The 22,795-nt window shown below is 44.7% G+C and overlaps 1 protein-coding gene across 4 annotated transcripts in view; it reads left to right on the top strand.

Annotated features, from left to right (window-relative positions):
* LOC129862376 (tetraspanin-9) overlaps positions 1-22,795 on the top strand; it is a 322,087-nt gene that overhangs the window by 160,451 nt on the left and 138,841 nt on the right. For 3 of the 4 annotated variants that reach the window (XM_055933974.1, XM_055933972.1, XM_055933975.1), the window contains one exon: positions 13,666-13,745. In XM_055933974.1, the coding sequence (XP_055789949.1) occupies positions 13,683-13,745 (63 nt within the window). In that variant the 5' untranslated portion in view covers positions 13,666-13,682. Of the gene's footprint in view, positions 1-12,540; positions 13,746-22,795 lie in introns of those variants that run through there. The other variant, XM_055933971.1, reaches the window with a different exon arrangement.

Genomic DNA, 22,795 nt, shown 5'->3' with positions numbered 1-22,795 from the left:
TGCGGAGCAAGAGCACAATGGGAAATGTCCTCAGGCATCTAGCTACTGTGTCTATCCTCTCTGAACAGAACAAATAGTTGGGCGCATGTTCTCTCCATGTTCCCTCATCCCTCACTCTTTCAACACAGCGGCGTGTCGACACCCCTTCCTTTGTTTGCATTGCAGACGACAGCCCCTGAAATATCGATGTGATTCACCTGACCTTTCCGAGCTGTGTCAGCAGGTTGGAATCCTGTAGATACTACCCTGTTCTGCCTGGTCTTATTGACTAACTTTCATGTATAGGACACTCTCCACAAACTGCTCCACACATGGTGTCACCAGCTGTTTCCCACTGTAGGAGTTCCATATTAAACCAAGGTGACCTCTTAGCAAGCTGACCCCTTCATCCTGAACCATTGACAGACAGAGATCTGAACACTACAGATCTATGGGATTTGCCATAGACTCCATAGTCTGAGCCTTAGTGGAAACCACAGAGGGATCATTAGGGCTCCTCTTGTCTTCTCTTCCACCAGGGTAATAAAGGATCTGACCCAGGTCAGAACCACTGGCTGGGCCTATCTACCTCTCTGTCTCTCTCTCTCTCTCCATCTCTCTCTCTTCCTTTTCCACTCCATCTCTCTCTATAGCGTCCTAGCCAGTGCCCAGGATGGTGTATGTATTTCTGTCCCATGCCGTGTCCTGTAACTTGTTTCCCTGAAAAACAGAGGAGATTTACATATGTGTCGGATTGCCTGCGCAGCGCCACAGGAAAACTTCTTCACAGAGGGCTCCATCTGCGGGCGAGCCCAGACTGACTGCTGATATAATCACTTACCTCCAGAGCCCTAAATAGGCTTTGGTTGTGGCTGGACAGCATCCACAGGTTCTTAGGAAACAGGAATGAAACAGGGATGAAAGTATGTGCCCAGAGAGACGATTACGTTACGGATGGTTCCATGCGGTGAGGACAGGGGGGCGTAGACCACATCCCCCTTTATCCGTCTCTCTTTTCCCTACCGGACCAAAATAAAAGCCCCCCGGATCACTCGTCTTTTCTCCTACTAGTCTAGGGCCAGTAACTTAACCCACTGTCACTAACTATAGAAGTGGAAGTGTTTTTTTCCCCTCGTTAATTTCCGGAGTGTGTTTTATTAGATTTGTGTAAGCGTGCAGGCGGAAGGTGGAAGGCATCCATCATGGCAGGTGTAACTGATAATGACCTTTTAAGAAGAGATCCCTGTCTCTTAAAGCTAAAACAAATCCCAGGTTGTAGGTTTAAAGCTTTGCATCTCACATCAATGTTGCAGGCAACCTTCTGCAGTGTGCACTGGCTGTGTATAGGGACTTATGTAGGTTTGCTTGGTTGATGGCTTCAAATATCCTTGGTCCCCAGTTTCTGCATGCCAATGGATTCAAGGCATTACAGAGAGGAGGCAGAGGGTAGGAAACCTACGACTTTCAACATTTATCACAGACAGTAGCTCTCAGGGATGCATTTGTCAATCAGTGTGTGTATTGTTCACCTGAAAATGCCATTTAATTCAAAGGCATATACTGTTTTGCTTTGTTTTGTTCAATTTTTCCTGCACAAAAGGGCTATTTAATATAATAATGTGTGGGCTTGCGAGTGTGTACGTCCATGTGTGTGCACATCTGTGCATGTGTGTTTCTCGTGAACCTTTGAGTTATCCACAGTATGCAAAATGAAATCACAAATCTTCAGAATCTAAGAGTTGAATCTAGCTCATGTTGAGGACGAATGGATGCTTTCCACACACTGTTCGAAAGCTTACAGTGAACTTTAAATGACCTTACAGCCAATAAATCGATGGCCGGGGCCTGACTTCAGCACTCGTCTGATTTCCCCCTGAACTGAATAAGATTCATATTGCTGACGTTCCATTCTTTCATATACCATTATGGGCCTTTTAAATATTACATTAACTCGTCCACAGTCCAGAGGACTTAGCTGTCCTGCTCCTTTGATCAGCATAATAGTAATGAATCCCTGTCACAAACCATATCTCTTTTGTGTATTTTTGAATTCATGTGAGCTGCAGTACAACTCCTGGCATCATATACAGTTCTATAGTATTTAACATCGCAAACATGTTGCCTTATTGAACGGCAATTGTCTTATTTTGTTACAGACTGATATCTTTGGGAGCATATGTTGTATTTCAGGAGAGAAAATGGGGGACTTGGCTTAGACTGGGGGACTTGGCTTCTCTAGGTGTGAGAGGTCTGTGTGAGGGATCTGCCTGCAGGTCTACTGTTTAGACTGGGGGACTTGGCTTCTCTATCTGTGTGAGGTCTGTGTGCTTTGTCATCTCTATAGCTTCCTCACTCTCTGGTTGACAAGAGTGCACAAATATGTGTCTTCTCCTGCAGTCGGAATATGGGAGATGTCAGGTGGGAGTTTTCCATTGGTTTCCACCAGTGTGAATCACGGTTGAGTGTGTTTGTGAAAATGCGTGTGAAATTCACTTTAACACTGCCATCTTTTTTTAAACAACCACAAACAAACTTCTCTCACGAGTAGCAACACTTGACATTATTTGAAATGGCTGATGCTTATCAACACTACCATACATGTACACTGATTTCCTGGGAGCTCACCCCTGTCACACACTAAAAATCCAATCAAATCAAATGTTATTTGTCACATGCGCCGAATACAACAGTTGTAGACCTTACCGTGAAATGCTTACTAACAAGCCATTAACCAACAATGCAGTTCAATAAATAGAGTTAAGAAAATATTTACTAATTAAACTAAAGTAAAAAATAAAATTTAAAAAAATAATCAAAAAGTAACACAAGAAAATGTCATAACAATAATGAGGCTATTTATAGGGGGTACCGGTACCAAGTCAATGTGCGGGGGTACAGGTTAGTTGAGGTCATTTGTAAAGTGACTATGCATAGATAAACAGCGAGTAGCAGCAGTCTAAAAACAAAGGGGGGGGGGGGGGGGGGGCATCAATGTAAATAGTCCGGGTGGCCGTTTGATTCATTGTTCAGCAGTCTTATGGCTTGGGGGTAGAAACTGTTAAGGAACCTTTTGGTCCTAGATGGCACTCGAGTACCGCTTGCCACGCGGTAGCAGAGAGAACTTATGACTTGGGTGATTGGAGTCTTTGACAATTTTTTGGGCCTTACTCTGACACCGCCTAGTATATAGGTCCTGGATGTCAGGAAACTTGGCCCCAGTGATGTACTGGACCATACGCACTACCCTCTGTAGCGCCTTAGATGCCGAGCAGTTGCTATACCAGGCGGTGATGCAACCGGTCCGGATGCTTTCGATGCTGCAGCTGCAGGACTTTTTGAGTATCTGGGGACCCATGCCAAATCTTTTCAGTCTCCTGAGGGGGAAAATGTGTTGTTGTGCCCTCTTCACAACTGTCTAGGTGTGTTTGGACCATGATAGTTCATTTGTGATGTGGACACCAAGGAAGTTGAAACTCTCGACCCGCTCCCTTTCAATCCCGTCGATGTTAATGGGGGCGTGTTCGGCCCTCCTTTTCCTATAGTCCATGATCATCTCCTTTGTCTTGCTCACATTGAGGGAGAGGTTGTTGTCCTGGCACCACACTGCCAGGTCGCTGACCTCCCCCCTATAGGTTGTCTCATTGTTGTCGGTAATCAGGCCTACCACTGTTGTGTCATCGGCAAACTTAATGATGGTGTTGGAGTCGTGCTTGGGCATGCAGTCATGGGTGAACAGAGAGTACAGGAGGGGACTAAGCACGCACCGCTGAGGGGCCCCACTGTTGAGGAAGTCAGGAAGTCCAGGATCCAGTTGCAGAGTGAGGTGTTTAGTCCCAGGTTCCTTAGCTTATTGATGAGTTTTGTGAGCACTATGGTGTTGAATGCTGAGCTGTAGTCAATGAACAGCATTCTCACATAGGTGTTCCTTTTGTTCAGGTGGGAAAGGGCAGTGTTGAGTGCAACTGAGATTGCGTCATCTGTGGATCTGTTGGGGCGTTATGCAAATTGGAGTGGGTCTAGGGTTTCCGGCATGATGGTATTGACGTGAACCATGACTAGCCTTTCAAAGCACTTCATGGCTGCCGACGTGAGTGCTACGGGGAGGTAATCATTTAGGCAGTTTACCTTTGCTTTCTTGGGCATAGGGACTATGGTTGTCTCTTTGAAACATGTAGGTATTACAGACTCGGTCTGTAATACCTACATGTTGAAAATGTCAGTGAAGACACTTGACAGTTGGTCCACGCATGCTTTGAGTACACGTCCTGGTAATCCGTCTGGCCTCGTGGCTTTGTGAATGTTGACCTGTTTAAAGGTCTTGCACACATCGGTTACGGAGTGCGTGATCACACAGTCGTCCGGAATAGCTGGTGCTCTCATGCATGCTTCAGTGTTGTTTGCCTTGAAGCGAGAATAAAAGGCATGTAGCTTGTCTCGTAGGCTCGCGTCACTGGACAGCTCGGGGCTGGGTTTCTCTTTGTAGGCCGTAATAGTTTTCAAGCCCTGCCACATCCGACTGGTGTCAGAGCCGGTGTAGTAGGATTCAATCTTTGTCCTATATCGACGCTTTGCCTGTTTGATGGTTCGTCTGAAGGCATAGTGGGATTTCTTATAAGGGTCCGGATTAGTGTCAAACTTGATTTGTCACATGCGCCCGAATACAACAAGTGTAGACTTTACCATGAAATGCTTACTTACAAGCACTTAACCAACAGTGCAGTTCAACAGTGGGAAAGGGCAGCTCTTGCCTTTAACTCGGTGAGGATGTTGCCTATGATCCTCTAGTTGGGTCTGCTGAGGAAAGGAGCATCATGAATCCCTATTTAGTTACACTCTCCAGACACCTTTATCAACTTTATTGTTTTAAGTCACCGGGGATGGACTTAAAATGTCCACTATCGTTTCATTGCCCAATTACGTGGATGTCAGACTTTATCATAAAAGGCCAAGACAGAATCTTAAATATCAGATTGGATTGACGTCTGTCTGTCAATTCAATTGGGCCTGGCAGAATAGAGCTTGTTAGCATACTGACAAGGATGGACAGGACAGTAAGTCTTTGACCATATTTCTATGTACACTGCTCAAAAAAATAAAGGGAACACTTAAACAACCCAATGTAACTCCAAGTCAATCACACTTCTGTGAAATCAAACTGTCCACTTAGGAAGCAACACTGATTGACAATACATTTCACATGCTGTTGTGCAAATGGAATAGACATAAGGTGGAAATTATAGGCAATTAGCAAGTCACCCCCAAAAAACGGAGTGATTCTGCAGGTGGTGACCACAGACCACTCCTCAGTTCCTATGCTTCCTGGCTGATGTTTTGGTCACTTTTGAATGCTGGTGGTGCTCTCACTCTAGTGGTAGCATGAGACGGAGTCTACAACCCACACAAGTGGCTCAGGTAGTGCAGTTCATCCAGGATGGCACATCAATGCGAGCTGTGGCAAAAACGTTTGCTGTGTCTGTCAGCGTAGTGTCCAGAGCATGGAGGCGCTACCAGGAGACAGGCCAGTACATCAGGAGACGTGGAGGAGGCCATAGGAGGGCAACAACCCAGCAGCAGGACCGCTACCTCTGCCTTTGTGCAAAGAGGTGCACTGCCAGCGCCCTGCAAAATGACCTACAGCAGGCCACAAATGTGCATGTGTCTGCTCAAACGGTCAGAAACAGACTCCATGAGGGTGGTATGAGGGCCCGACGTCCACAGGTGGGGGTTGTGCTTACAGCCCAACACCGTGCAGGATGTTTGGCATTTGCCAGAGAACACCCAGATTGGCAAATTCGCCACTGGCGCCCTGTGCTCTTCACAGATGAAAGCAGGTTCACACTGAGCACATGAGCACATGTGACAGAGTCTGGAGACGCCGTGGAGAACGTTCTGCTGCCTGCAACATCCTCCAGCATGACCGGTTTGGCGATGGGTCAGTCATGGTGTGGGGTGGCATTTCTTTGTGGGGCCGCACAGCCCTCCATGTGCTCGCCAGAGGTAGCTTGACTGCCAATAGGTACCAAGATGAGATCCTCAGACCCCTTGTGAGACCATATGCTGACACATGCACATTTGTGGCCTGCTGGAGGTCATTTTGCAGGGCGCTGGCAGTGCACCTCTTTGCACAAAGGCGGAGGTAGCGGTCCTGCTGCTGGGTTGTTGCCCTCCTACGGCCTCCTCCACGTCTCCTGATGTACTGGCCTGTCTCCTGGTAGCACCTCCATGCTCTGGACACTACGCTGACAGACACAGCAAACCTTTTTGCCACAGCTCGCATTGATGTGCCTTCCTGGATGAACTGCACTACCTGAGCCACTTGTGTGGGTTATAGACTCCGTCTCATACTACCACTAGAGTGAGAGCACCGCCAGCATTCAAAAGTGACCAAAACATCAGCCAGGAAGCATAGGAACTGAGAAGTGGTCTGTGGTCACCACCTGCAGAATCACTCCTTTTTTGGGGGTGGCTTGCTAATTGCCTATAATTTCCACCTTATGTCTATTCCATTTGCACAACAGCATGTGAAATTTATTGTCAATCAGTGTTGCTTCCTAAGTGGACAGTTTGATTTCACAGAAGTGTGATTGACTTGGAGTTACATTGTGTTGTTTAAGTGTTCCCTTTATTTTTTTGAGCAGTGTATAATAACCTTTAGCCAGCTCGAATGATTGTCAGGGAGGTACCAGACACACGGGAGACAGACTGGTGTCTGATAAATTAGGGATGACCCCGTCTTGTTTGTTCTGTTTGGCCCCTGGTGACATTTGAGTTCCTGGAAGTGTGTGGTCCATTTAGGCTGTTTTTATCACCTGACATGTCCTCCATGTTGTCCTTCACGTTGTCCTCCATGTACACAGCAACAGCTTCAGCCCCAGTGTGTATATAGTGTATAGAATAACCAAGGGGAATGAGAGCTGAGATAGTGTGGGCGAACAGGCTCTTTGTCATCCTATTCCACTCACGCTCAGTCTTCCATGAGACTTTCACACTGGTGATTATCTACTATCACATGTCACATAGGACACACATGTCACATAGGGCACACATACAGTATGTGGTAGGCTATAGGGTAAAGGCTCTTTCTCTTTTGCAGGAACAGAAAAGACCGGGATTAATGAATGTTGAAGAGCTGACCTCTATTTTCATAGATCAGTTGGTATCCCCTTTCTGCCCGCTGTGAATCCTGGGGTTTAGGAGATTGCTTTGGATTTTCCCCCTCACATTCAGTTAACATATGCAGTAGAAAGCAAAGCAGTGATTTTCCAGCAAGGCTTTAGAATTGTCTCCGTGCTCCTGCTTGTAAGTCACTCTAGTCCAGGGGTGGGCAAACTATTTCTTTACTCAAATTTAAAACAGACTCCTAAAATACTGTAGGCAGTTGAGAGAGTTCATCAAGGGTCACTGAGTCAGTAAAGCTGTATGAGTTTGAGCCTGAACCTGTGTTAAATGTCTAAACGGTATTATGACTGTAGATGTAACGGACATCATTTCAATTCAATTAGCATCTTCAAAATGGATTCATGACTGCCTTTAAATATCCAAACACTGGACTTTTTTCTACACTGGAAAAAAAATAATATATAAAATATATATATATATAAACGCAACATGTAAAATGTTGGTCCCATGTTTTATGAGCTGAAATAACAATCCCAGACATTTTCCATAGCACAAAAAGCATATTTCTCTCAAATTTTGTTCACAAATTCTTCACTGACGAGTCGCGGTTTTGTCTCACCAGGGGTGATGGTCGGTTTCGCGTTTATCGTCGAAGGAATGAGCGTTACACTGAGGGCTGTACTCTGAAGTGGGATCGATATGGAGGTGGAGGGTCCATCATGGTCTGGGGCGGTGTGTCACAGCATCATCGTACTGAGCTTGTTGTCATTGCAGGCAATCTCAACACTGTGCTTTACAGGGAAGACATCCTACTCCCTCATTTAATACCCTTCCAGCAGGCTCATCCTGACATGACCCTCTAGCATGACAATGCTACCAGCCATACTGCTCATTCTGTGTGTGATTTCTTGCAAGACAGGAATGTCAGTGTTCTGCCGTGGCCAGCAAAGAGCCCGGATCTCAATCCCATTGAGCACGTCTGGGACCTGTTGAATCGGAGGGTGAGGGCTAGGGCCATTTCCCCCAGAAATGTCCGGGAACTTGCAGGTGGCTTGGTAACATCTCACAGCAAGAACTGCCAAATCTGGTGCAGTCCATGAGGAGGAGATGCACTGCAGTACTTAATGCAGCTGGTGGCCACACCAGATACTGACTGTTAATTTTGATCCCCCCTTTGTTAAGGGACACATTATTCCATTTCTGTTAGTCACATGTGTCACGCCCTGACCATAGTTTGCGTTGTATGTTTCTATGTTTTGTTTGGTCAGGGTGTGATATGAGTGAGCATTCTATGTTGTATGTCTAGTTTGTCTGTTTCTATGTGTTTGGCCTGATATGGTTCTCAATCAGGGACAGGTGTTAGTCGTTGTCTCTGATTGGGAGCCATATTTAGGTAGCCTGTTTTGTCATTGTGGGTTATGGGTGTTTGTTCCTGTTCCTGTGTTTGTGTTCGGAACTGTTAAGTTTTCGTTCGTTTGTTGGTTTATTGTTTTGTTCGTTGTTTAAGTATTCTTATTAAAATGAATACTCACCACGCTACATCTTGGTCCTCCTCTCTTTCGCACGACGAAGAACATTACAACACGTCTGTGGAACTTGTTCAGATTATGTCTCAGTTGTGGAATCTTGTTATGTTCATACAAATATGTACACATGTTACGTTTGCTGAAATAAACGCAGTTGACAGTGAGAGGACGTTTCTTTTTTTGCTGAGTTTGTGAACTGTAACTCAGTCAAATCTTTGAAATTGTTATATGTTTGTTCATTGTAAAACAAAATGAAGCTATTGTTTTGGATGTTTTTTGGCTTATGATCGATCACACATCTAATTTATTCATGTGAAAATAGTTTAGTTTTGGATTCCATTAAGAGCAGTTGCCCGAGTCATAATCCTACAGATGTACATTTTCTTTACCATTTCTTCCAATAGGTTTAAGGAGAAACAATCCACCTAAGACAATTCTGCACTATTGGTCTAATTATTGAAGTGCTTCTTAAACACAGGAGGCTGCTGAGAGGAGGACAGCTCATAATAATGGCTGGAACCAGCAAATGGAATGTCATCAAACACATAGAAACCATGTGTTTGATGTATTTGATACCATTACACTTATTCCGCTCCAGTCATTAACATGAGCCCGTTCTCCCCAATTAAGGTGCCACCAACCTCCTGTGCAAATAAAAAGAACTAGCCCTCCACCCCCTACTGTTTCTGTTGTGCTGGCAGTGGTGGAATGTTGGATAGACTACATAAGCTTTAGTTCAATAGAGCTCCACACAGATATGCCAGAACCAACACTGTCCATTTAATATTTACACTTCTACTTGTATTTTGTTGTTATACTCTTTCATACTATGATAGAAAAGCAGCAGTGTCTTGGTTAGAAGAGCCCTGAAATGGAGGATTCTAAGATGAATTCTTACTGAACACGAAGCTCGCCTTCCAGTATTCCTTTTTAGCATGTATTGAAGGAGCTGCCAGGTTTATTCAGCATCAGAGGAAAAGTTAGAATGAAGAATCCCTGTCCTGCTGTACCACATCTATACACTGTATCTCCATTGCTCACTCCTCTGACGCTATGCTATAGACCTTGTCTCTCCGGAGTTTCTCTGAGTAACCTCTAGTTGCCTAATAAAGGACTTCAGAGCCCCATGCCTCTCTGTTCTCTTCTGCTGAGTGGATGGCGATGAGCTGAGCTGGGCTTGGCTCAGGAGGGAGTGAGAGGAGGAACGTGCCCTTGTGTCTGGTCGAGACATCAGCAGCACATGCAAGCTAAGAGGCCCAAGCAACACAAACATTGGCACAGACACATGCACACACACACACACACACACACACACACACACACACACACACACACACACACACACACACACACACACACACACACACACACACACACACACACACACACACACACACACACACACACACACACACACACACACACACACACACACACACACACACACACACACACATAATAACATACGCACTATACATACACATGGATTTAGTACTGTAGATATGTGGTAGTGGTGGAGTAGGGATCTGAGGGCACACAGTGTGTTGTGAAATCTGTAAATGTATTGTAATGTTTTAAAATTGTATAAACTGCCTTAATTTTGCTGAACCCCAGGAAGAGTAGCGGCTGCTTTGGCAGCAGCTAATGGGGATCCATAATAAATACAAATACTAATAGCCCTCTGATGAATGCATGTCCTCCTCTGAGGTGGCGGCTACTGACACACAACATATCGAATTAAGAGTTAAGGTCTGTGATCAGACGACCCACGGGAGCTGAGCCAATGCTTCTTCAGCTCTCCATGGCACCACCAGGGACAGGGTATTGTGGGTCAAATATCCCCTGCTCTATCTGTGTGGGACTGCTTTCATAATTCTCATCCCACACCAGGATGACGTGAACAGTGACGCTGACATTGCCATTTTTTACAAGAAAGATGTGGTAGTACTGGGAGCATTTGGAAGTTTGCCAGTTCCATACCTTTTAATACCACTTAATTATAATTATAGACCTGTGTCATTTTAAATATGGTATTGCTAATTTAAAAAATATATATGTAAATGGTTTGTGATCTGGAGGAACACTTCCATTGTTCCTGGCTGATTAAGACTAGTATAATGTGATTTTGTCTCATGTTGTCATCCAACCTGTCACGTTCCTGACCTTATTTCCTTTGTTTTGTCTTTGTTTAGTTGGTCAGGACGTGAGCTGGGTGGGCATTGTATGTTATGTGTTTCTATGTTGGGTTCATTTTCAATTAGCCTGATATGGTTCTCAATCAGGGGCAGGTGTTTTACGTTTCCTCTGATTGAGAACCATATTAAAGTAGGCTGTTCTCACTGTTTGTCTGTGGGTGATTGTTCCTGTTTTACTGTTTGTGCCACACGTGACTGTTTCGTTCGTTTCGTTCATTTCATTCGTGTGTTCCTTCCTGTTCGTGCATTCATGTTATATGTTGACAAGTTCAGGTCTGTTAACGTCGTTTATTGTTTTGTAGTTTATCAAGTGTTTTTTCGTGTTCGTCTTTCTTTAATAAAACAAGTATGTATTCAAACCACGCTGCGTTTTGGTCCGATCCATGCTCCTCTTCAGACGAGGAGGAGGACGAGCGTTACACAACCACTACAATTCCATCAAGATACAGTATGTCAGACTTGTTAGAGCCGTGTATACTCTGTAGAAACACAAGATACATGGATTAGTGTATCTCTGTGTATACAGGGCATTACTGGGTTTACTTTAAGACCATTCAGTTGGAACTCTGCTCCATCCGTCTCTGAGCTGCAGCCATCACGAGCACTCAACCTCACCTTGCTGACAGAGAGAGGGACTGTTACCACAGCACAGCAGTACAGAGTAAATGTTAGGCTGTTTTCACAAACCCAACCCTGTGAAAGGGCTATGTGAGTGGTTGGACAGATAATGGTATTGCTGTTGTTTGTACGGTAGTTCTCTGAAGGAAAAGATGTGGCATAGCACAGGAATCAGAAACGCTGTATAAAAAGGTTGCAACTCTTTCATCCCCATCTAATAAAATCAGCATGTACGATATGAATGAAATGGCCTCTCTATCAGGGGGGTTTGATATCTGATCTGGTAAAATGCATTTTTCTCTTTGTTCACAGATCATGTACATTTAGGCATCTGACATTGTATTTCAAACCAGAGGGTTAGATAAATATAAGGACGCAGCTCTAGAATATTAGAGCTGTAACATGTTGTCAGCTCCATGTGTGAAACAACTGAGAGAGTCGGTGTTTGACCCTGGTTTCCATAGGAAAGTGTTGAGTATCTTTAAGCCACTCTCCCATTTCCATGCTTGAAATGGTGCGATAATTCCAAAGGCTGGGTCTCTGCCAATTTATCAGTGCTCCTTGCATGGAAGTGAGCCGGAATTGTGCAACTGACGACTTTGTGACAAGGCTGCACATAGCCTCTGCAAGTCTGCATACAGTAATCCTCCTAATCATGATCGTGCTCTGATGTCATCTTATCCAGCCTTTCACAAATAGAAAATAAATAGCCACTGTGAAAGTTAATTGGGTGTAAATATAGCAAGCGTCTCAATGAAATCACAGGTTTGAAGGTTGCATCAGACAGCGACGGAGAAGTCCACCCCAAATCCCCCCCCCCCCCCTCCTTCATCCACACAACCAACACGTTTCCTTGGACTCATGCTTTTTCGTATTATTAATGAATGGCCTCTCGGACCCCCTGAAGCACAGACAACACTGAGGAAATTGCTGAACTTGTATAGTCAAAGCTGTGTTATGATCAGCTTATTAAAGACATGGTCGGGGCACAGGGGAGGAGCCCGGGTTGTCTGTAGCCGCCTGCAGCTGCCTCATTGGCTGCTCCCTCAGCAGTGGGGAGGGGTTAATGAGAGGCAGGGAGCAAGAGAGTGAGAGGGAGAGCAGAGAGAAGAGGGGGGGGGACAAGGGCAGTGCTCTAGTTAAGGGGAATAAGATAGGGAATGCCTGATAGATGCATCTTGCCGGTAATAGCACACATCAGCCACGGCACTGCGACTGACAGCACAGCCAGAGAGCGGGGGACTTATCAGCTGAGCACAGAATTGTACAATGAGAGAGAGAGAGAGAGAGAAGAGAGAATAACTGAATCAGATTATCATCCGCACGTTGGAGAGCGCAAAGCACAGAGGACTGAGAGAGCGCAGGAAAGGAGGAGAAGAAGAGGAGAGACAAATACAGATACGGATTGTGTTGTTTGGGGGGGGGGGAGTTTCCAGCTCCCCAGGCAGAAATCAGTCCTGAGGTCAGCAGTAGGAAGGAAGAAGTGGAGCAGCTGAGAGTTGGAGAGAGAGATTCACATGCACACACACAGCACAGCAGTGTGGAGATCCAGGGGACACTATTGAAACTTACTGACTCAAGGACATAGCTTGCTGTAACACATCAGGGTAATAATGCTCCTCGCTGGACTAGGACTTCTCTGCATGGCTAACTCAGGAGCATGAGACTAGACATTGGACACTGGGCAGACGACACATAGAGCTGGGAATAGTGCCTGTGTCTTCCTTTTACTTACCTGATACAGTTTAGTCGCGCCATTGTTGGGGGATAGAAAGATTCAGAGTTTCTGGGCTTGGAGAGAACCAGTAGAGATCAGAGAGGGAGAGAGGAGACTGCTGGAGGGGGAGAGTTGTGTCCTCTCATCTCTGAGACATGGTAGAGTGTGTTACGGTAGAGAGCCCCTCAGCAGCAGTGTTAGCCCAAGAGCATGGAGAAGTCCAGCAGTGAGGAGTCAGCCATTCACCGCAGCCCATCCGTGGATAGCCGCGACTCCGACTTTGTCCGCGACTCCACGTCTGGCCGCCCATTCGGCGGCCGCGGCTTCACCGCCGGCGCGTTCTACGGCTCTACGGGGCCGCGCGGTACCACTGCACAGGGGCAGGCTGGGACAGCGGCCGACACCAGCATCAACGTCGGAGGAGACAAGAGCAGCAATAACAAGTACACGGCCCCCAAAGGCAGCAAATACGTGGTCTTTTACCTGGATCTATCATTTGTGTTCCTTTTAGAGTTCAAGAAGTACAACATGGCACGGGGCTGTCTCTGCTGTTTGAAGTACATGATGTTCTTCTTCAACCTCGTCTTCTGGGTAAGCAAAGCATTATTTTACTATGTTGTTTTTCTCTTTCACATCTCTCCATCACACGTTCTCTCTTTTTTGGGGTGCTAGTTATAGATCTGGATGGATGTAGAAGCAGTGTGATGCTGACACATGATTCTTGAAGTTACTCAGCAGATACAAATGTAAAAGTAGTAGTCAGTAGTTTAACAGTGATATTAGTAAGACAAGATGATAAAATGCCATATTACATAATACTTGTAAACTGATATACTGATCATTTAAAGATTTCTCTTCAGGCATATGTGAGAGAAAGATTTATGCTGGGGCTCATAATAATTTGCATGTTACTATTCCTAGTTGTCATTGAGTCATTGAAATGGTTGCTCCACCATGTCTCCCTTTGTATGCTCTGCTGGGGCTGCCACTCATTCAGATGGCTTTACAACATGGGTCCTCATGGGTGCTGCTGATGTACTGCAAACATTATGAGTATTTAGCGTGTTAAGTTGTCTAGGCAAAGGACAGGGGGCATTGCTTACATGTATGAGATGAAAGCATGACATACCTGTGGATTGATTATGAATGATTTAGAATGACTGAGAATGTTTCCATTCATTTTGGTGAGCCACTGAAGAGAAGATAGATAGGATTAATCTGATTTGTGGTTTTTATTTACTTTGTATTTCACACATTGACATGTTTTATGTTTTTGATTTAAAGATTGGTCCGTGCTACTAAAAATTGAAAATCACAAATGTAGCTGGATTTTCTATATTTTTTACACCTTTCCCAGCACTTCCACCCATCATCCAATCAAATCAAAACAGTTTTGATTTCAGTGGACATAATGTTTGCATCTGCTGTTTTGTTTGTGAAAGTGGGCATCCCCTGGAATATTGACCCAGTGGATTACGGGGGCTTAGTTGATGGGCCAGAGCCTTTTGTGTGGAGCCAATCATGCTTGAAGCATAATAACATCACAACACAACAGGGTCTACATCTCCAATCACGTCACCACTAGCCTACTACGTGCACCCTGCAATCTGGGGCTCAGGCACCAGGCTGCTGCACATTATATCTGAACTATGGTGAGACCAACTGTCCACAGCACAGAGCAGATTCCAATGTAACTCAAGGGCAAAACATCCACGCAGGGCCAAAGGGGTATGTGTGTCTGATTGGCAAGGCAGGCTCAGATCAGGCAAGGTGTGTTTACAGTTCGTGTGGAATCTGGAGAGATCAGAGGCTAGGCCGGACCGATGGATTGCGGCTGAGGTCATTGTGTCAGTGCTGCCCTCACTTTCCCGGGGTCTTTCCCTGTGTTGCTAAACCTGTACTTAACCCCTATTGGTGAACGTAAAACCCCCACGTCAATAATCCGCTGCTCTAGCTCCACACTGGGAGGAGGAGGAGGAGTAGGAGGGAGGGAGTGGGGGGAGTAAAGGTTACCACTGCATGTACCCTCCTGGGGTTGGGTAGAGTAAAGGTTACTAAACCGTTGATCTACGTGTGTGGGTGCACGTGGGTGGAGTGGAATTTTTAGACTGGCGGACACCTTTTGGTAACATGAAATCCTCGCAAGCTAGCTAGCAAATATTTGTATACTTCCCGGTGTAACTTAAAGCATTGTCCCAGTTTGATATGCTGCTTGTGTATTCATTCCCATATCAGTTCAAATATAAAATAAAACATGTTTTGGTCACAGAGAAAAAAGCACATTGCTAGCTAGTTGGCTATAGCGGTTGTAATGGTTAGAGCGTTGGGCCAGTAACCGAAAGGTCGAATCACTGAGCTGACAAAGTAAAAATCTGTCGTTCTGCCCCTGAGCAAGGTAGTTAACCCACTGTTCCCCGGGCGCCGAAGACCTGGATGTCGATTAAGGCAGCCCTCCGCACCTCTCTGATTCAGAGGGGTTGGGTTAAATGCGGAAGACACATTTCAGTTGAAGGCATTCAGTTGTACAACTCACTAGGTATCCCCCTTTCCCTAATCACTAGTTATTACTTCTCAACGAAATACCTTTTTGGGTGGACACTTGTTGTTTGGTTTACTGTTTGAACAGTCGCTGAGATTATATTTGGTTAGCAATGCAAAATAGGCTACTTTGATAATTAGCCTATATAGACTATAGATCAGATCAAGGAGCCAAGGGATAACACTGTCCCTGCTCCCACAGCTGCGGAAGGAATGACATGGAATGACACGTGTCTCAATTTTCAGGTAGTAAATAAGTATGTTGAATGCTGGAGCATATTGCAAGTAGCCACCCCTTTTGTGACGAAAAACAACATTAGAACTAGTGATGGGAATTTTGGCTTTTTTTACGGACTCTAATCTTTTCGAGTCATTCTGTTAAAAGAACGAATCTTTCGACTCATTTGGTTCATTTGAGTCAGTAATGCCCAGAGCACGCAGGACCCCCTACCAGTGACGATGAACTGAAAACTGGAAATAGTCATGATTCTACAAGCCTATTGTTCACATCCCGTTCACCATAGGGGGCTTATTGGAGCTGTCATTTATGACTGAGACTTGTAAAAGTGTGCTTTAAACTAGCGGTTCCCAAACTTTTTTCCTCGGGCATCCCTTCCAGCATTGGAGAACATCCCGTGCGAGCGCATGCTTTGTGCTTCAAGTTACCACTGTAAGCCCTGTGAAGGGAATGTAGAATGAGGGAGTATAGCGAAGCTGGTGTGCGGCTCAGGGGAGGCCACCTCCGCACCACCACTCCAATCTGGGGTGTCAGAGCTGAGGCCCTGGGCAGTTAGAGTAACCTTGCGAGTGCCACAGGGAGAGCAGCTCTATCCCAGGTGTGTCAGGATACAGGGTTGCTTTTTACTCATCTGAAGATAGCTAGGTGGGACAACCAAATATCTCAGTCATAATTGTCACGCCCTGACCTTAGTATTCTTTGTTTTCTTTATTATTTTGGTTAGGTCAGGGTGTGACAAGGGTGATATATGTTTTTTGTCCTGTCTAGGGTTTTTGTATGTTTATGGGTTGTTACTAGTCTAGGTGTTTTGTATGTCTATGGTTGCCTAGATTGGTTCTCAATTAGAGGCAGCTGTTTATCGTTGTCTCTGATTGGGAACCATATTTAGGCAGCCATATTCCTTGAGTATTTCGTGGGTGATTGTCTATGGTTAGTTGCCTGTGTCAGCACTATTCTTATATAGCTTCACGTTCGTTTTGTTGTTTTTGTATAGTTCGTTCAGTGTTCTTTCTTCATTAAAGAAGATGAATTCAAATCACGCTGCTCTTTGGTCTCATCGCTATAACGAACGTGACAATAATAAATACATTTTCCTCAGTAAAGTAGCTATCACCAAAGTCAGTGCTAGTAGGAGGCATGTCCAATGCACTTATCTCCAGGCCTCTTCAGCAGTTGTTCATGACCATCTGGCTTCTCTTACTTATGTGGATTAGTGTTAGTCTGAGCTGCAGTGGGGGGGGGGGGGGGGGGGTTCTGGGTCAGATCAGAGTATCTGGTGGGTTAGTAGTCGGGATTGAAAGTCTCCTTCGGGTGACGCACAGCACCAGCAATAAAGACAATGTTTATGCCAATCACATTGAATTACAGTGGCTTTGCTCAAAAGACAGTGATGACTGGACTACATGTTGCTTTGACACACTATGAGTCGGACAGCGCTGTGATTTCCTCCAGCATGTGTGTCAGCTAGCAGACTGGCGCTGGTGTATTTGCAGCCCCCTGCTCTGTGTTCTCTCTCTGTGCTGTCTGACAGAAACTCCGGTCTGCTCTGCCCTCCTTCACTCCCTCCACTATGAATCGGTTCCCTTTCCCTAAAACCTCCTTGTTTCCTTCCTTTCTCTAACACTTCCTTTGTTAGGGAGGGCAGTGAGCCTGGAGCCCACATCCCACCACTCTGTCATTATTATACTATATCAAAAGCAAAGCCTCATTTTGATATTTATATTTAGAGAATAAATGTCTGCTCAGCATCCTTATAAAGTGCCAAAGCAGTGGTGATATCGAAGCTAATCTTTTGTGAGGGAAGTAGAGACACCAATTGTGTTTAGCATTCATCAACTCCTATGCTTGCTTATTTATATGCCATTTGGATGACATGTTGGTAGACACACTATGACTCGGACAGCAAGATGGGGTTTGCTGTGATTTAGCTGATTGGAACTGGTGTATTTAAGTTGACGTTTTTGTTTTAAATGTTGCTAGCCACCACTCAAATAAAATAGTTTCAAACCTATTGACAGTTTCAAGGTGTGTGTGTCCATGCGCATGCTTTCCTAGTTGAATGGTAACTCTATAAAGCATTGCCTTGGTAAACATTTCACTCACGCTGTCCCATTCCGCCATACCACGGGTTTCAATACAAGGGGCCGAAGCAATTTGCCTGCTATTTTCGACCCTCACAGAGTGCTAAAATGTTCACTAATCCACAGCCCCTAGGCCCCAATGGACTTCACATTGTAACAACCATAATGACGTCCTCTCGCACCAGAAGTCTATCACAAGTTACCTTAATCCCTCACTGCTAGGGGATGTATAGGTTGTGCTGAAATAGAGCTGCAATGAATTGTTTGAAATCCTGAAACCAGCTTTCAATCATTCATAACGCCTTCTTACATGGAATTCCAATACCGCCATGCATACTGATTAATGAGGCTTGTGCTGTTTACGAATGGCCTAAGTAACACATTACTAATCAACCTGGCCCGGGTATCCTGGAAGGATATTGACCTCATTCCGTCAGTAGAGGATGCCTGGTTATTCTATAAAAGTGCTTTCCTCATCATCTTAAATAAGCATGCCACATTCAAAAAATTTAGAAAAGGAACAGATATAGCCCTTGGTTCACTCCAGACCTGACTGCCCTTGACCAGCACAAAAACATCCTGTGGCGTACTGCATTAGCATCGAATAGCCCCCGTGATATGCAACCACTATACACAGGCAGTTAGGAAAGCAAGGGCCAGCGTTTTCAAACAGACATTTGCATCCTGTAGCACAAACTCCAAAAAGTTCTGGGACACTGTGAAGTCCATGGAGAATAAGGGCACCTTCTCCCAGCTGCCCACTGCACTGAGGCTAGGTAACACAGTCACCACCAATAAATCTACGATAACTGATCATTTCAATAAGCATTTTTCTACGGCTGGCCATGCTTTCCACCTGGTTACCCCTACCCCGGTCAACAGCTCTGCACCCCCCACAGCAACTTGCCCAAGCCTCCCCCATTTCTCCTTCACCCAAATCCAGATAGCTGATGTTCTGAAAGAGCTACAAAATCTGGACCCCTACAAATCAGCTGGGCTAGACAATCTGGACCCTCCCTTTCTAAAATGATCTGCCGAAATTGTTGCGACCCCTATTACTAGCCTGTTCAACCTCTCTTTCATATCGTCTGAGATCCCCAAAGTTTGGAAAGCTGCCGCTGTCATCCCCGTCTTCAAAGGGTGAAACACTCTAGACCCAAACTGCTATATCTATCCTGCCCTGCCTTTCTTAGGTCTTCGAAAGCCAAGTGAACAAACAGATCACCGACCATTTTGAATCCCACTGTACCTTCTCCGCTATGCAATCTGGTTTCCGAGCTGGTCATGGGTGCACCTCAGCCACGCTCAAGGTCCTAAACGATATCATAACCGCTTCGATAAGAGACAATACTGTGCAGATGTATTCATTGAAAAGGCCAAGAATTTCGACTCTGTCAATCACCACATTCTTTTCGGCAGACTCAACAGCCTTGGTTTCTCAAATGACTTTCTCAAATGACTTTCTCAAGTGACATAGTTCAGTGTGTCAAATCGGAGGGTCTGTTGTCCGGACCTCTGGCAGTCTCTATGGGGTTGCCACAAGGTTCAATTCTCGGGCCGACTCTTTTCTCTGTATACATCAATGATGCCGCTCTTGCTGCTGGTGATTCCCTGATCCACCTCTACGCAGACAACACCATTCTGTATACTACTGGCCCTTCTTTGGACACTGTGTTAACTAACCTCCAGACGAGCTTCAATGCCATACAACACTCCTTCCGTGGCCTCCAACTGCTCTTAAATGCAAGCAAAACTAAATGCATGCTCTTCCACCGATCACTGCCCACACCTGCCAGCCCGTCCAGCATCACTACTCGGGACAGTTCTGACTTAGAATATGTGGCAACTACAAATACCTTCCAGACTCACATTAAGCATCTCCAATCCAAAATTAAATCTAGAATCGGCTTCCAATTTCGCAACAAAGCATCCTTCACTCATGTTGCCAAACATGCCCTTATAAAACTGACTATCCTACCGATCCTTGGCGATGTCATTTACAAAATAGCCTCCAACACTCAAATTGGATGCAGTCTATCACAGTGCCATCCGTTTTGTCACCAAAGCCCCATATACTACCCACCACTGCGACCTGTATGCTCTCGTTGGCTTGCCCTCGCTTGATATTCTTCACAAAACCCACTGGCTCCAGGTCATCGATAAGTCTTTGCTAGGTAAAGCCCCGCCTTATCTCAGCTCACTGGACACCATAGCAGCACCCACCCGTAGCACCAGCTCCAGCAGGTATATTTCACTGGTCACCCCCAAAGCCAATTCCTCCTTTGGCCGCCTCTCCTTCCAGTTCTCTGCTGCCAATGACTGGAACAAACTGCCAAAATCACTGAAGCTGAAGTCTCATATCTCCCTCACTAACTTTAAGCACCAGCTGTCAGAGCAGCTCACAGATCACTGCACCTGTACATAGCCCATCTGTAAATAGCCCATCCAACTACCTCATCCCCATACTGTTATTTATTTTATTTATTTTGCTCCTTTGCACCCCACTATCTCTACTTGCACACTCATCTTCTGCACATCTATCACTCCAGTATTTATTTGCTATATTGTAATTATTTCTTCACTATGGCCTATTTATTGCCTTACCTCCATTATCCTACCTCATTTGCGCACACTGTATCACACCTTTTCTACTGTATTATTGACTGCATGTTTGTTTATTCCATGTGTAACTCTGTGTTTCTGTTTGTGTCGCACTGCTTTGCTTTATCTTGGCCAGGTTGCAGTTGTAAATTAGAACTTGTTCTCAACTAGCCTACCTGGTTAAATAAAGGTGAAAATATATATATTTTTATTAACGTATTGAGAAGCTAAATCGATCAATACTTTAGGTTAATAAAGACAATTCATATCTATCCGTAACAGTACAAAAGCACATCATCTTGCCATGTCCATTTTTACAAATATGGACATAACATATCTGATTCTCCTGCATTGACCATGCATCTCATTTCTTTACATTTACATAGACGAAACGTTGACGTAGTTGATATGCATTTAATTATTATACGTTTTGTAATTAGCCCCCCCACAGGAGAAGGTAAAGCCTTGGCTCAATATTCCTACACTAACCTGCTCTTTGAATATCTCCATTCTATACCCTCTCTCCCTGCCTGTGTCAAATAGCTAAGTGTCTGAGGAGATCAGTCTAATTTACCCATCTCCACCCACTCCGCTCCTTCGATCATCACACTGCTGCGTTGTATACCTCTGCAAAGTTCATTAGCTCGTGTAGCAGATCAAATGGGATATGGGCATGTATGCTTCACTCCAGGGGTGCCTGGAGGCTGGGGATTGGGGAGGCTTGGGGGCGGTAGATAGGCGGTAGATAGGGGGGTTGGTGGGGGTGTAGTTAGTCAAAGAGTTAAGTATTTCGTTTTTTTGTGGTTAACATTTTTAATCTAAACAGGCATTATCATAGGGCAGTGTTTCCCAACTCCAGTCCTCAAGTGCCCCCAACAGTACTCATTTTAATTTTATTGTAGCTCTGGACAAGCACACATGATTCAGCTTGTCAATTTATCATCAAGCCCTAAATGAGTTGAATGAGGTATGTTTGTCCCGGGCTACAACTAAATCATGTGCTGTTGAGGTTACCCGAGGACTGGAGAAGCCCTGTCCTAGGGCAGGAAGAAATGTTATTTGGTTTAATCAGGTTTGATGGAATAGAGGAAATAGGAGCTTGGATGGGAGGGTGGGGTGCTATTGTATTGACTAGTGTGTGCCAGGTGAACAGCTAGAGATAGAGACCAGATGAAATAACAACTGCTGTGAGAGAGGTAGCTAACCTTGGGCACCTGCCATTGTGTGACAGTTGCTTGGCATCCCTCTGACTTCTCCTGTTCTCGGCGGAAGGCCTCTTCCATTTTAAATATAACCAAGGAAAAATATAGAGAGATGACCATCATTAGTTCTTCATAGTTAACCAGGACCACATTAATAAACATGTCATGTCAAACCATGTGCCTCTGGGATTATTTTCGAAGCAATAGTATCACTTGGTCACAGAAGTGGATTCAATACTGAGAATACGCAGTTCGAAATATATTTTGATCTGTAGGAGACGTCTGTGGTGCTGGCAATATTGCCTTTTTACTTTTGAGAACTATGCACACACATAGTTATGGATTTACACAACAGATTGACAACAAAGGGAACATTGCATTGATTCCCAATTGCATCTTAATTGCAATGATTGCTGTGTGCATTGCACAATAGTGGATGGTTGTAATGCTTTCTTCGAGAAATTAAATGCATCTGAAAGTGATTGTCATTGTGTTGTTACAGCATTAGCGATAGAGGCTGTGGTATATTTGGTATAAAAGGCTTAGGCACACATTCTATTTTGTCATATTCCCCCTGGGGAATTTATTCTTCTCAATAAAATACTTTGAAGCCTCTACTTCAAATAGGCCATCAATTTTGTGGTATTTTATGGTTACGTAAGGCAAACTTTTGTTGTATTCTACCCACAAAACTGAGATGTGATGTTCTGGTGCTGTTTATCTACTGTATGTAAAAGCAACATTTAAAAGAACATAAATCCTTGACGTGTATTTACCTTGTCAAGAGTTATTGCAGATTATTTGTCTACTGTATGAATACTTTCTCAGTCGGTTTGTTAAGTTACCTTGATACTACATCAATAAAGTTAACTTTTCTTTTCAGACAGTCAGGTTCTTCTTTCGTTCAGAGCTACTGCACTGTTTTTACATTGTTACAAAAATTCCCAACCTTTAATACCTAGAATAATGGGACTCTCAGTA

The sequence above is a fragment of the Salvelinus fontinalis genome, chromosome 9 (assembly GCF_029448725.1).
Source record: "Salvelinus fontinalis isolate EN_2023a chromosome 9, ASM2944872v1, whole genome shotgun sequence".
NCBI lineage: Eukaryota > Metazoa > Chordata > Actinopteri > Salmoniformes > Salmonidae > Salvelinus > Salvelinus fontinalis.
The sequence above is the reverse complement of the archived record's forward strand: the minus strand, read 5'-3'. Positions and strand labels throughout refer to the sequence as shown.